Raw genomic sequence first — 13,296 nt, forward strand, 5'->3', positions numbered from 1 at the left:
ATTTTAGTTTAAGTTTTTTTTGTCATTTAAGGCCGTGTACATTTAATTTCATTTACTGTCTTTGTTTTAAGCTTCCCTTTTTTTTCCCTTTTGCTTTTTCTTTTTGGACCAGAGGGGGTCAGGAGTTCATAATCCATGTGACAATGATGACAGTGAGACTGATAGCACCCATAATCACTCCAAAGACCACAAGGATCAGTGCCTAGAGACAAAAAAATATATATAAAAAATGTGAGTGCCGAGATATCCTGAATCATGTGATAAATATTAAACTGAGGATTTACCCCAGCAGAGTCGATGGATCTGAGGGGCTGGTTGCTGATCTTGAGGTAGAAGATGCCCGGAAAAACAAACAGCAGGCAGCTGGACATGGTTGATCCTGAAAAACGAACAAGAAAGACTCTAAAGCTGCAGATAAGCTGCATGTCGGATAACAGCGGCTTCATAAACTGTTAGATCAGGAGCGCAACATTAATTATGCACGAGCAGGCAGTGTAATTTCAGGAGTGGCAATCAATACCAGTGGAATATGGAAATGTTAGCTGCTCCTAATGTCCTTTTTGCAGCTGAAAGGAGACTGAGGAGCAACACTTGCAGTTACTTTCCTGGATTAAAAATACACATTTCATACCTACTACTCCAAACACGTTCCTGATATCGGGCACAAAGATGGCCAGCATCAGCACCACGCTCAGGAGGATTAGTGTTGAGGTGATGTGGATCCGCCAGGAGAAGCCACGTCCTTCGAACAGCAGCAGAGTCACAGCCTTACGAGCCTACGGCACCCACACAAACAGAACTTGTTCATTTCAAACATGAGCGGTTCAAATGTTGTTTATTACTACATTATCATCCAGTGAAATCACACCTGTATGAATAAACTCGATTTTACAAAGTTTCACAGAACTGAGTTAGACATCTGAATTAAAGCACGAGTAAACAGATCGTCTTCAGCCCGACTGAGCTAAATGGATTTTGTGTCTGGTGGACTCACAGGGAAGTGGATGAGCGGTACGGTCAGCAGCACAGAGAGGAGGATGGCCACCCGGACCGTCATCACCATGATGTCTCGCGGTAAGTACGCATTGTAGCCAAGCAGCAGCTCAGATTCCACATGACCTACAAGAAGAGGACGAGCAAGTGAAGGCGCAGGAAGAGCAGGAACTTGATGACGTGTCCCTTCAAGCTTACCGTAGAAGGTGAGGTAACCGAACAGAGCTGAAATGAAGTAAAGCAGGAAGCTGAGGCCAATGCCGATGTTTGAAACATTCTGCATCCTGGACTTGGAGGGTCTAAAAGACATCAGATATTCACTGAGCCGAGTGTTTACATCAGAACGGGTCGTTTCTTTTCCTAATGCTGCAGGGCTGACCGTTCTAGTTCACAGTAGATCGGCAGGATGGCTGTGTGGCACAGAAAGGCGAAAGCCATGGTGGGGATGGCGTAGGCACTCTGCAACAAAATATTAGTCGCAATAAAAATAAAAATAAATTATCAGCTTCCTGTGTTACACAGGAGGGAAGACAGAGAGGATAAACATCTAGGCTGCTTATTGTGATTACAGAGTGAATTTTCTTGCAATGTCCTCTAAATATCTCCCCACTACAAGTTCATAAACACTTTACCATCTCCATGATCCTCCATCTGCCTGCATGGACCAAACCCTACGGACCTGTTTGGCTCCACGGGGAAAACCTTGGATGTTCTCCGTCTGCTGGACCTGGTTCTGAAGCCTCCAGACTGCCGTCTGTTAGGGCAGCTGCTGCGGTCGTTATCATCATCAAGCTGCTAGCAGGGCCTGCTAACGCTACTAACAGGATCCTCCATCTGCCTGCACGGACCGAACTCTACGGACCCATTCGGTTCTACGGGGAAACCTTGGATGTTCTCTGTCTGCTGGACCTGATTCTGGTCTGTGGTCTGTGAGGGTAGCTGCTGCAGTCGCTATTACCATCAAGCTGCTGACCGGATCTGCTAACAAGACCTGCTAACACTGCTAACAAGATCCTCCATCTGCCTGCACAAGCAGTAGGGACCCGTTCGGTTCCGCGAGGAAACCTTGGATGTTCTCTGTCTGCTGGACCTGGTTCTGGACTGAGGTCTGTGAGGACAGCTGCTGCAGTCCTTACTACCATCAAGCTGCTGACCGGACCTGCTAACAAGACCTGCTAAGCTGCTAACAAGACCATGCCGCTAACAGAACAGAGCCACGCTGCTGAAAGAACCTCACTGCTAACCGAACCACACTGTAAATGTATTACTTTTTCAACTTTAGCGCCTTGTTTTTAGTATTTTAGTAGTATTTTTAGTAAGGTTTTAGTAATTTAGTAGTATTTTTAGTACGTTTTTAGTATTGTAGTAGTATTTTTAGTACATTTTTAGTATTGTAGTAGTATTTTTAGTACATTTTTAGTATTTTAGTACGTTTTTAGTATTGTAGTAGTATTTTTTAGTAAATTTTTAGTATTTTGGTAGTATTTTAGTAGTATTTTAGTACGTTTTTAGTATTTTAGTACGTTTTTAGTATTTTAGTAAATTTTTTAGTACATTTTAATATTTTAGTAGTATTTTTAGTACGTTTTAGTATTTTAGTAGTATTTTTAGTACGTTTTTAGTATTTTTGCTGCATGCTTTGGTATTTCTTGTTGTTGTTAGGGGTTTTTTGCGTGTCGAGACGGTTCTTCTTGTCCCAATCATTTCACTGCACTGTTGACATTGTGTTGATTTTGTATGACAAATAAACCAAACCTAACCTACTGCAGAAATAGAAGCAGCCAATTCTTTTAGCTTTGTGCTGAATGTAATTGTGTCTACATGTGGCCTCAACATGCAACATAAATGTGAGTGGCAGCAGAATAAGTGCTGCTTGACTTCCTCATAAAGTCACACCAACTCTTCATAGGTGAGAGTGTGACCTGTCAGCAAAGTCAAACAACTGGCATTCAACAACTTCTCACTGCCACCACGAAGGCTCTGCACGAGCACAACAGGGAGAAATAAAAAGAAAATCACTGGAGTTTTATATACTCACCCTGACGGACATGATGAAGAGTTTGGGAGTACATTCTGAGTCAGAGGCATTTGATATCTGCAGAAACAAAGACGTAAAGAGAAAGCATGTAGAAATATATTTTCACAGTTTAACCTTGATGCTAAGGAGAAACAAATTTCCCAAAGTTAATCTGTAAATTAATCCACGCCAGGTCTGGAGTTACTGCTCGGTGTAGAATTTCTAAAAGTCAGAGTTCATTTCCAGGATCAGACAGGGTCACCTGGACTTCCTTCCCTTTAGGACTGGCTTTATTCACCATGCACAGCTCTCCGAAGGTCTCTCTGGTCCTCATCAGCCAAATCAGACACGATCACTAAACTCAATATCCTGAGTTTTCCTCCTCGTCTTGTGACCGTGACTGTTTGGTTAAAACTACCTACCTCACACCAGCGCTGCCTCACAGAAGAAGTTCAAAACCTGAACACACATATTCTATCAAATACTATGATATTCTACTTTAGTTCTTTTATTTAAAAAAATATGACCAGTTCAGTTTCACATTTTAGTATATCGGATCTTTTCCGATATATATTTGTGTGCAATGGTTAAGAAGTCATCTACCTTGAATGTGCTCGTCAGTTTTGTCCCATTGTGAGGCAGAGGACAGGGAATGGACCATTTCTTCACCACAACCTAGAGACGAGATGATTCAGAGTCAACAACAGAAGAAAAACAGATGACGCTTATTTGAGTGTTTAGGCCAAAGCTTACCACAATTGCAAAATATACTATGAAGATGAAGGAAAGGCTGCTGGTGTAGCCCAGGAAGCCTGTAAGTGAGAGAAAAACCCAGTAAGAGAAAGTAAAACAAACCAGTCTGAGGAGAAAAATCAAGAATTTTAGAGTTCTTACCGATTTTGGGAAACATGGCTAAAGGCAGAACGACACAAACTGTGACAAGAATCAGGAGCAGCCTGCCATCTGCATACCAAGCGTTTCTGAAAACATCAAAACGTGTAAAATTAAAGCTAAAATAAGCCACATTTCTCGTCATCATCATTTTGTGTTTTGAAGCGATAAAAACACGTTCTGGAAATTCGTCTCCATTTCGAGCTCAAATAGGAAGCGACAGTTTTGTCATGTGGAACAAATTAAAGGCTTTAGCTCTTGCAAATCATAACAATTATGTAATTCACATGCTAACGTTGTGCCGCTCCATCAGATGGGACCACATTTCTCTCTCTCTGGGTTTTTCGAGAACAGAATAATATTTTCCTTCTCTGAGGAGCAGCCTTGGCAGTTTATTTGGGATTGGGAAGTTAAAGAGAAAAAGGAGGGGCCGATGTTCAAGTGACACATGCGGAAAACTCGCCGGCTCCGCTGGGGTCGGCGTTTGGGTGGGAAGGGTGCTCCTGGCCGCTGTACGTTGGACCACAGTGCGGGGTCACGAGGGACTGGCTCCACTTTTCTTTACGAGGGCTTCCAGAGTCAGCAGCACCTGCTCCAACCACATCAACACCCACTGACCCCCGTTTGGCACGTCCACAGCTGTGGAGTTACTATAGGCGCTGATGGATCTGTCTGTGTGTCCACACACTTTGTCCCATAACTGCATGTCAAGGTGACCTTTGCTCTGACCTTTTTGTCAATCAGGTCGACTCCAAGATAAGTTTAGAACTAAAGATTGAACAGTAATGTTAAAAAAGTGTAAAAATTTTGAATTAAACTTTAGAATACCACCACAAACAATAAAATGTAAAGCATTTAAAGCCGCAATAAGAACGTGCACGTCACAGAGTTAACTGTGGAACACGTCAATGTCCATACAGTTCTCGGGATTAGCTTAAATCTGAACAAAATGCAGCACAATCCAACAGCAGCTTGGTTTAAAACCCAATAAAAAAAAATAAAAAAAAACGGTATGCACAGTTTTATTGATTTATTTTTACTTTTTTAACCAGAAACAATGAGATTGAGTCTGCCTGTTTTCACTTTGCTGCGTTATAATAAATGAGCCGGCCAAAAGCAACACGTTTTAATATCAAACAACTCATTTATTCAGGCGTTGATGGAATCGGGAGCATGCCTGGTAACATCCCAAGGCCACTCATTAACAGAAATGTTTTGCTCCCCACCACAATCAGCTGTAATTAGAATGGCAAAACTGATATCCCCTTGTATCAGTCTGATTCTGGGGAACATGTGTGAGAGATTTTGTGTGGGAGGGGGTGAACAGAGCACGCTAATACAGAGCAGCTGTGTGTGGAAGAGTCAGATGTTGACAGATGGGGCTGAGAGCTGCTACAAGTCTCGCTTAAACCAGTGTGGCCAATAATAAAGTGATATACACTACATTCTTGGCCGAGGACTTTAATCTGCGAGGATCAGGAGCTGCATCTATGGGACAATGAAAGATGAAGGCTGCTGATAAATGATGAATGGCTTCCTCCATCATGAATACATTTCCTTTGGACACTATTTTGCTCAATAGACACCGAGCTGAGAGGTTTTCGTTCACAGAATTATTTATCATTCTTGTTGGTGTAGCCTTGGGTCAATTCAGACTTTTTTTGAAAAGCCAGAGATATTCTCTGGAACATCATGGGAGTAGGAATGACTCGTGTTATTTAGTGCAGCTCATTTTTATGAAAACTAGGTCTCCCAGTAGCTGTTTTGTTTTGGAAAAAAAAAAAAAAAAAAGAGCGATCGGTTCTGTACTCACTCTGTATTTTCTGTGCTCAGGAAGCTGCAGATGGCTGCAGGAAGCTCTGACTTCAAAATGAACAAATACGACGACATGGCTGAGGAGAGAAAGGCATAAAAAATAAACACAATCATAATAAACATAAAATTGTGAATCCAGCAAATACACAAATGTGAGGATGATTTTACACCATGAGAAAATGGCAAGACAGTGGGGGGGGGGGGGGGGGAGCACCAGAACCCACATTATACTGGTCTTCAGAGCAGCCAGGATGGAGAATTGTAAGAGGAGGGGGAACAGGAATGCTAACAGTAATGATCTCTGACGCTAATCCAGGTACCTCCACCCTTTCTCCACCTCGCTAGGAAACAGGATACTTCCCCTGAATGCTCCGACAGCCAATCAGAGCAAAGGATTGGGGTCATTTCCTGTGAGTCAGCCCCCAAAACTCCAGCAGCAACAAGGAGAGTGCAAAATTTTTATTTTTTTAAAAAGGAACACATTTGGTGTGAAGAGGTGCTTCAGGTGCGGTGGGGGTGAGGGGTGTCAGTCATGAGATGGAGTAAATTTAAGGGATTTAGATTTGTGAAGCCAGGCATATGCAGGGTTAGACGGGACCTTACTGCCCTAAGAGCAGGTATTGCACTCTTGGTTAAATAATCCTGTCCATAATCCCTGTGATCCTGTATTTGTTTTTAAAAGAAAATTCCTCCAAAAACCCTCCAGCCCACACAGACACAAGCACATTCTCCGCGTACAACCACTAGCATTAATAAGCACTAAAATATGTCAATAAGGGGGTTATTTTGAGGCAACAAAACGTATCCATCAATCTGAACAAACTACAAATCAAACACACACACACACACACAAACACACTGAACAGAAGAATCACACAACAAATGATGCAATGCTTTAGCTTCATGCAGCTGGTCACTAAACACCACACTACTATGGGAACTACAGGTGTGATAATACTTACGTTTCTAAACAAAAAAAAGACCCTTGAATGAACAAAGAAGATTGTTATTGGCCAAGTGGTAAGAAAACAGATACTAATGACAGGCATGTATGTAAAGTTCAAGGAACATTTAAGTAAGTCCTCTGTGTGTGGTCAGCAAATAGCTGGAGAGCGTGTTCAACAAAGGACAGAGCCACTTTCATTTCATTAAGAGCACGGAGAGAGGCAGGCTGCGAGAGCCAGGGGCTGGTCAGTAATTAAGGTCAATTGGCCCATCAGCCTTTGGCAGTGCAGATGAATGTTTACCCAGAGTGAAGCTAATTGCACTCTATAGAGGGGCTGGGGGTATGGACACATGCAAGCTGGAGTGCTGGCTCTCACACTCTTGCACACACGGCCCCACGCTGGGAAAACCACAAACAGAAAACACAGCAGTAATCTACTCAGCTGTGCCGCTAATGATGGCATGAGAGCAACCGCCTCTGCTTTCAGCTGTAAGATGGTGGTCTGAGACAGGAAAATGAAAGGGAGGGTCTCGATAAGTTACACTCCGTACAAAAGGAGTGGGTTTACCATCAGCGATCAGTTAAGGGAGAAGTTGTGATTCAGGTCCAGAGGAGAGGGCAGAAATGACAGTGGCTTCAGGGTCAGAGGTTATCAGGGAATCTAGACAATCCTAACAAAATGAGTGTGTGTGGGGGGAGCAATAATCTCATCATAAATCCTGGTGTTCACCAGCAGGAGGCAGTATCTTCCTCCAAAATTAAACTGATCTTGAAGCAGTGCTTATAGTATTTTGTCATAAAAATTCAAAATGTCAGGAATAATGTATGCTACTGCATAATGAAATGAGCTTACCACCAATATTTTGGGCGACAATAGCGATTCCAACCATAATCTGGAGAGAATTTTAAGAAGGCAGGAATGTTAGCCTGGTTACGTAGAAACCCTGAGCGTGTGAACAGGTTGGCATCCAAAAAGAAAAAAAACGTACTTTTCCTGGTTTCTTTAAAGCTTTCTCACCAAGTTCTTCATACGAGTTGATACCTACAGTTTAAGAAAGCAGTTTTAATAAAAAATAATATTTTAAAAACAATTTATATGCGGAAGAGAATATGCATACACGTTCACAATAAGGAGGTAAAAGGAGGGGATATTCTTTTTTCATTAAATGTGTGTTTGGTAACCAGAATTAACTTTTAAAAATGGATTTAGTGGTAGTCAACAGCTCGTACGTCTTACTATTATCTTTTTTTTTATCTTCTTTTTAGGCTCCTTTGATCCACTTCCAAACATTACTCAAACATCCCCGACCAGGACTTTCAACCTAAAGTGCAAATTATCTGTTGTATTATCAGCTTGTTTTGCAACAAACTGATTCAATCAGGGGTAAAAGAAGAAAAGACGGCACAGAGTATGAAGTCTAGACTTATCCTTGTAGATTGGCCTACATGAATGTGTTATCCAAAATAGGGCTTGAAGTCTCTCACCTGTTAGATCACAAAGCCTCAGGAGGAGGTGTATAGAGTATGAGGCCAGGCTGGCCACCAATACTAACAGGACGCTGGAAAATAAAGACAGAGCATACACTTGAAGTCATTTAGTTGAACTGTAAATATGGAGCAAATATTAAAAGAAAATGCTGGTATAGTTAGAGAAATCTTACGAAAAACCAACTATTCCTGTGCTAGCCATAGCATAAGCAAGGCCAAGTATCCCGCTGCCCATGATGGCATTCATCAGGTTAAAGACAGAAGAGGCAAAGGAGGCTCCTGTGGCTCTGGTTTGCACTGTTCCCTGCAAACACCACAGGAAATATTAAAGGGTAAGACTGCAGTATGAGGTTTAACAAAAGCAGCTGAGGAAGAAATATGATTATTGTTGTAGGAGCCTTAGGTAGCTTTCTCATCACAACTGGCCTGACCTGATGATGGATGTCATAAAACAACACTGCAGTGGCATGCAGGATCAGGGGATAGAAACGGGAATGGACGGGGTGGGATTTGTGCTGCTGGCTCTGGGACAGCTGCCTGAGCTTGGGATAAGGGGAGCTGCCCAAACTGCTTGACCTCTCTAATGGGGGATATCCTGGATAGAACGAGCTGCAACTCTGGTGTCAGTGTCACAACAAGCTTGGATTGACCTGCGGGCTGCTCAGCTGGATTTACCCTGTTACAGTACTGAAAGACAGGAAGTACACTGCAATAACCAGACAAATATATATAAAATGGCAGAAGAAAGGCAATGCAAAACAAGAAGATTTAATCATATATGCTGAAATCTACTGAAAGTGGGGTTTTAAAAACAAATATGCGTATTTGTGATCAGCTGACTCGTGTTAAGCTACACTGAAATGCAAAAAAATAAAAAAATCCAAAATGAGGTGTATTTGTTTACATATTTTATGCTTTGTAGTTGAAGTCACATTGATGATATGCTATTAAAAAGCTAGCTGTAGAAATACTGAGATGTATGATTGTTTGAAGTGTTTGGTTTTAAAAGTGAACCAATAGATGGATGCCACTGGTGAAACCTGAAAATACAGCACAAAACACCAAATTCACATGGTTTTATAACTCTTCCTAATATCTAATGGAAAATATATCAAACACAAACTTTGCAACATGATAAATAAATTGAATTTCCACAATAATACAAAGTTTTTTTTAACGTCTATATGAATAAACCGTTTTCAAACCATTTACTCCACTGAATAATAGAAGAGACAAGGACAAGATTTAAAATCTGTTTATGTTGCGTGTTTTGATCCAACGCTGAGGACAACCTAGATATAGTGAGAGTATCGTTTCTGAGAGAAATAGATTAGTAAAATATGAGTTAAAAAAAAAGGAAACCAAATATAAATTCATAAATAAGGCTTATTATATCAGTCTAGAGAGCATAAAGTACTTCCTACACAACAAAAAGATGTCAATATAAATGGAGAAATGAAGGAAATCAGAATTTAAACTTTGTAAAACATTCCTTCAGGTTGCTCAGTTAAATATATTTTAATTCCACATTTGACTTACTGATATTTGAGCAATATTTCTTCCTCTGTCAGCTCTTCTTATAGTGCTGACAGAGGAAAAACAAAGGAAACTGAACTGAAACTACCAAGATCAGCTCATCATCATGTGCTGGCTGTCATAGATTTGGCATACCAGTTTAAAAAATAAACCCCAGTCCTTCAGCTGTCAGGCGTGAACTCAATAATATCGTTGCTTTGTTAACACTTACATTTTGTAATAAAGGGGTCGTCTCGCAGCTCTCTGTGCTTCCGACGTTGCTTTTGGTGCAAAAATTTAAGTGCAAATCGCTGTTGATGCTCATTTTTAAACAATAAAAAAATGACGCAGAGGGAGTCGGGTCAGACGCGAGCACCTGAAGTCAGCGGGACGACACAAATCCAGAGTCTTTCTATGACCATTTTCTCCTCCTTTTAGCTCTTCTCTTATCAGCTCGTCAGCTGCTCACCACCGACTCCGACTCTTTTGTTGATGTTGAAAGTTCGAGCTTGTTCCGTCGCATGTTTAATACTAAATAAAAAAACTGTCCAATCAGAAACCGAAGCTTCCCTCTATTGACCAATCACCACTCAGCTACGGTCTGCCGTTGATGACGTCATCTCAACATGCTTCTGAACAGAAGGTGAGCGTTTCATTTTTATAAAATTTCCATTAAAATAAGAAATATCTCAGCTTTTTGACAGTTGTTTTTCTATTCAGTATGATAGCAAATGTTTGTGGCCTCGCTCTTCAAAAACAAATGCCTTTATTGATACGTGAAGATCTTAAACGTTGCCGTTTTTTCCTTTGAAACTTATGTTTCTGTCTGTGGATGAAATAAATGTGGTTTTTAAGCTTGCGTCAGCGATTTAAGAAACAATAACGACCACCTCTGCACCGTGCTTTTTACATGTTGCAATACAATTGTATTTGGAAACTACCATAAACTAAATGGGTTGATTTTTTTTTTTAATGTGTCACTGTCGGACAAACTTTCCTCAGAGGTGACATTGCAAAGTCTTAGGTGCTTCAAATGCATATTTTAACCTTTCAGACCTATGTGTTTACACTGTTTTACCTTATAATGGCAGTAATTGTGTTTATTTTTTGTATTAACAGGATCCTCACTAGAATTTTTGCATCACTTCAAACGCAGATAAATCTAAAACCTGCATCTGTACATCAGAGCTTCTCACCTGCTAAGTTGCTCCATTCTGGAGTTGCTGCTAAGATCGTAATGGAGCCCAAACTGTACCAACCCCCTGTAGAGGTCCGAGGCATGACCTCCCTGAACAAAGATGCTTTCACACAGATTATTACAGTCCCAGCTCTACGGGTTCCCATCGGGGTTTTACATAAAGTGTTGAAGAGCCTGAAAAAGTCCATCATCAAGCGACCAAACTTATTCAAAGTGGTTCAAGACAACGAGGGGAGTGATGACTTTCGGTTGGTGCTGCTGGATCCTCACAGTGTGTCCTCAGCAAGCTCCTTCAGTGAGGCTGAAGCAGAGATGCTCAGGTCGTTTAGTGTTGCTGCGGAGCTGCAGAACTATGAGCTGAAGCTGACCTATGACCAACTGAAGAGCGATGAAGTGCTGGAAGCGGTGCTCCCTCAGGGTCAGGTGGTGACCTCAGGGTTCAGTCGGGTGGGGCACATCGCACACCTCAACCTGAGAGACCACCAGCTCCCTTACAAGAACGTCATAGGTGAGGATACACAGTTAATACTTAAATAATTTTATAAACGTATTAGATCTATTGACCGATTGTTTTTATTTTGCTGCTTCAACTTCAGGTCAAGTAATTATGGATAAAAATCCCGGTGTCACCTGTGTGGTGAATAAGACAAACATAATCGACTCAACCTACCGGAACTTCAAGATGGAGTTGCTGGCTGGAGAAGAAAACATGGTTGTCAAAGTAGGTGCATTTAAATATGAACTTTGATTAATTTTAATGGCGCCATTGTTTGTCATCAAAATATGTTCTTGTTGCAGGTGAAAGAAAACGGGGTGGCATACGAATTTGATTTTTCTCGTGTTTACTGGAACCCTCGGCTGAGTACAGAGCACCAGCGAGTGGTGCAGCTCGTTAAACGAGGTGACACAGTTTTTGATGTGTTTGCTGGCGTTGGACCTTTTGCCATCCCAGCTGCTCGATTAGGCGCCAAAGTTTTGGCCAACGACCTCAACCCTGAGTCTTACAAATGGCTGCAGCACAACTGCAAACTCAACAAGGTGGAGAGCAAAGTCCGAACCTTTAATATGGACGGCAGAGCCTTCATCCAAGGACCTTTTAAAGAGGAGTTGCGCTCTCTGATGAAAGGAGAAGGTGGTATTCATGTAGTGATGAACCTGCCTGCGCTGGCTCTGGAGTTTCTGGATGCCTTCAGAGGCCTTTTGCAGCTGGAAACAACCTCTGAGCTCAACCTCCCCACAGTGTACTGCTATGCTTTCTCTAAAGAAGAAAACCCTGAGGCGGACGTGGTGGAGAGGGCTTCCCGTAACCTCGGTTTCCCTCTGGAGAACAAGTGCTCTGTGCATTTTGTGCGCAATGTAGCACCCAACAAAGACATGCTGTGTGTACGATTCCCAATCCCTAAAGAGGTTCTTTTCTGCAGCGATGAAAGCAGCACAGGTGAGAGACGATTTGCAGAACAAGTCATCTAACAAAGGAGAAACGTTTAATGCTACGTCGTCATCTTTGAACTTTTTTTTTTTAATTACCAAGGTTTTATTCTTTAAAACAGAAAAAAAAAATGCATTAGATTTTTTTTAAAGGTGGAGAAAAGCAAAACGTTTTTCCCCTTTATGTAAAACAAAACAAGAATGAACTCGTAACTGATGTTTTCCCAGAACATAGTCCTCTTTTCTTATGTTATTTACAACTAAACATGGCTGCCTGGTTGAATAAAATTTAAATGCACTAAAAAAAATTATATTAATAAAATATCCATCTAACCCTCAGCATTAATGACCTAAACAAGAGCCTGGAAATGATCCTTTTACCACCTGTTCATGTGATTTACATTCAGAAGCCTAGCAATCACGCTAAACTTTACCATAAACTAAGTGCCGTATTTTCCGGCATATAAGTCGCTCCTGAGTATAAGTCACATTTATTATGCATCACCGCTGACCCGTTGCATTTATTAAATGGTCAAAACAGCTTAATTTTTCCCTGGGGAGCGCTCCATCCATCGCGGATGGAGCTGCTAGCTCTCTCGCATTCCTCCACCTGCACCAACTGAGCGAAGCGAGTGTGCACGGGAGGACTCACTGTTGCAGTTCTTATCAATTTAAAGAGTCAAAAATTGTTATGAATATGAAAAAAAATCATATATAAATCACATGACTGGCAAATCTATGCAAAAAAACTGACTTATATGCTGGAAAATACAGTTTGTGTTACTAATGTACAGAGTATGTGTCATTTTATTTTCTTGGAGATTTAGGTGTTTTAGTGGGATTTTTTTCTTTGAGTAAAACTTGCTTTTTTCAGTTCTTAACAGTTTTTTTATTAATTCACAGAGCCATCAGAGGAACCAGCCCTGAAGAGACTGAAGTGTGATGAATCAACAAAATAACCTTCCACTGTGAAGAGTAACAAAACACGAGTTGTATTTTTTAAAC

General features: G+C 41.3%; 2 protein-coding genes across 2 annotated transcripts; one reads left to right on the top strand and one right to left on the bottom strand.

Moving 5' to 3' along the window:
• slc38a6 (solute carrier family 38 member 6) lies at window positions 1-10,182 on the bottom strand. Its single transcript, XM_037694906.1, has 16 exons — window positions 9,898-10,182; window positions 8,324-8,454; window positions 8,148-8,221; window positions 7,652-7,704; window positions 7,516-7,555; window positions 5,715-5,793; window positions 3,905-3,990; window positions 3,764-3,822; window positions 3,614-3,685; window positions 3,032-3,088; window positions 1,373-1,452; window positions 1,192-1,292; window positions 995-1,119; window positions 632-776; window positions 285-379; window positions 1-202 (listed from the first exon to the last, which is right to left on the bottom strand). Exons 1-16 carry the CDS (start codon window positions 9,988-9,990, stop codon window positions 119-121), a joined length of 1,374 nt encoding a protein of 457 aa, XP_037550834.1. The 5' UTR covers window positions 9,991-10,182; the 3' UTR covers window positions 1-118.
• Window positions 10,183-10,268: 86 nt separating this feature from the next.
• Window positions 10,269-13,250, top strand: trmt5 (tRNA methyltransferase 5). Its single transcript, XM_037695344.1, has 5 exons — window positions 10,269-10,308; window positions 10,785-11,371; window positions 11,460-11,584; window positions 11,662-12,301; window positions 13,195-13,250. Exons 1-5 carry the CDS (start codon window positions 10,292-10,294, stop codon window positions 13,248-13,250), a joined length of 1,425 nt encoding a protein of 474 aa, XP_037551272.1. The 5' UTR covers window positions 10,269-10,291.
• Window positions 13,251-13,296: the final 46 nt, after the last annotated feature.

The sequence above is a fragment of the Nematolebias whitei genome, chromosome 21 (genome assembly GCF_014905685.2).
Source record: "Nematolebias whitei isolate Nwh7 chromosome 21, NemWhi1, whole genome shotgun sequence".
NCBI classification, from domain to species: Eukaryota; Metazoa; Chordata; class Actinopteri; order Cyprinodontiformes; family Rivulidae; genus Nematolebias; species Nematolebias whitei.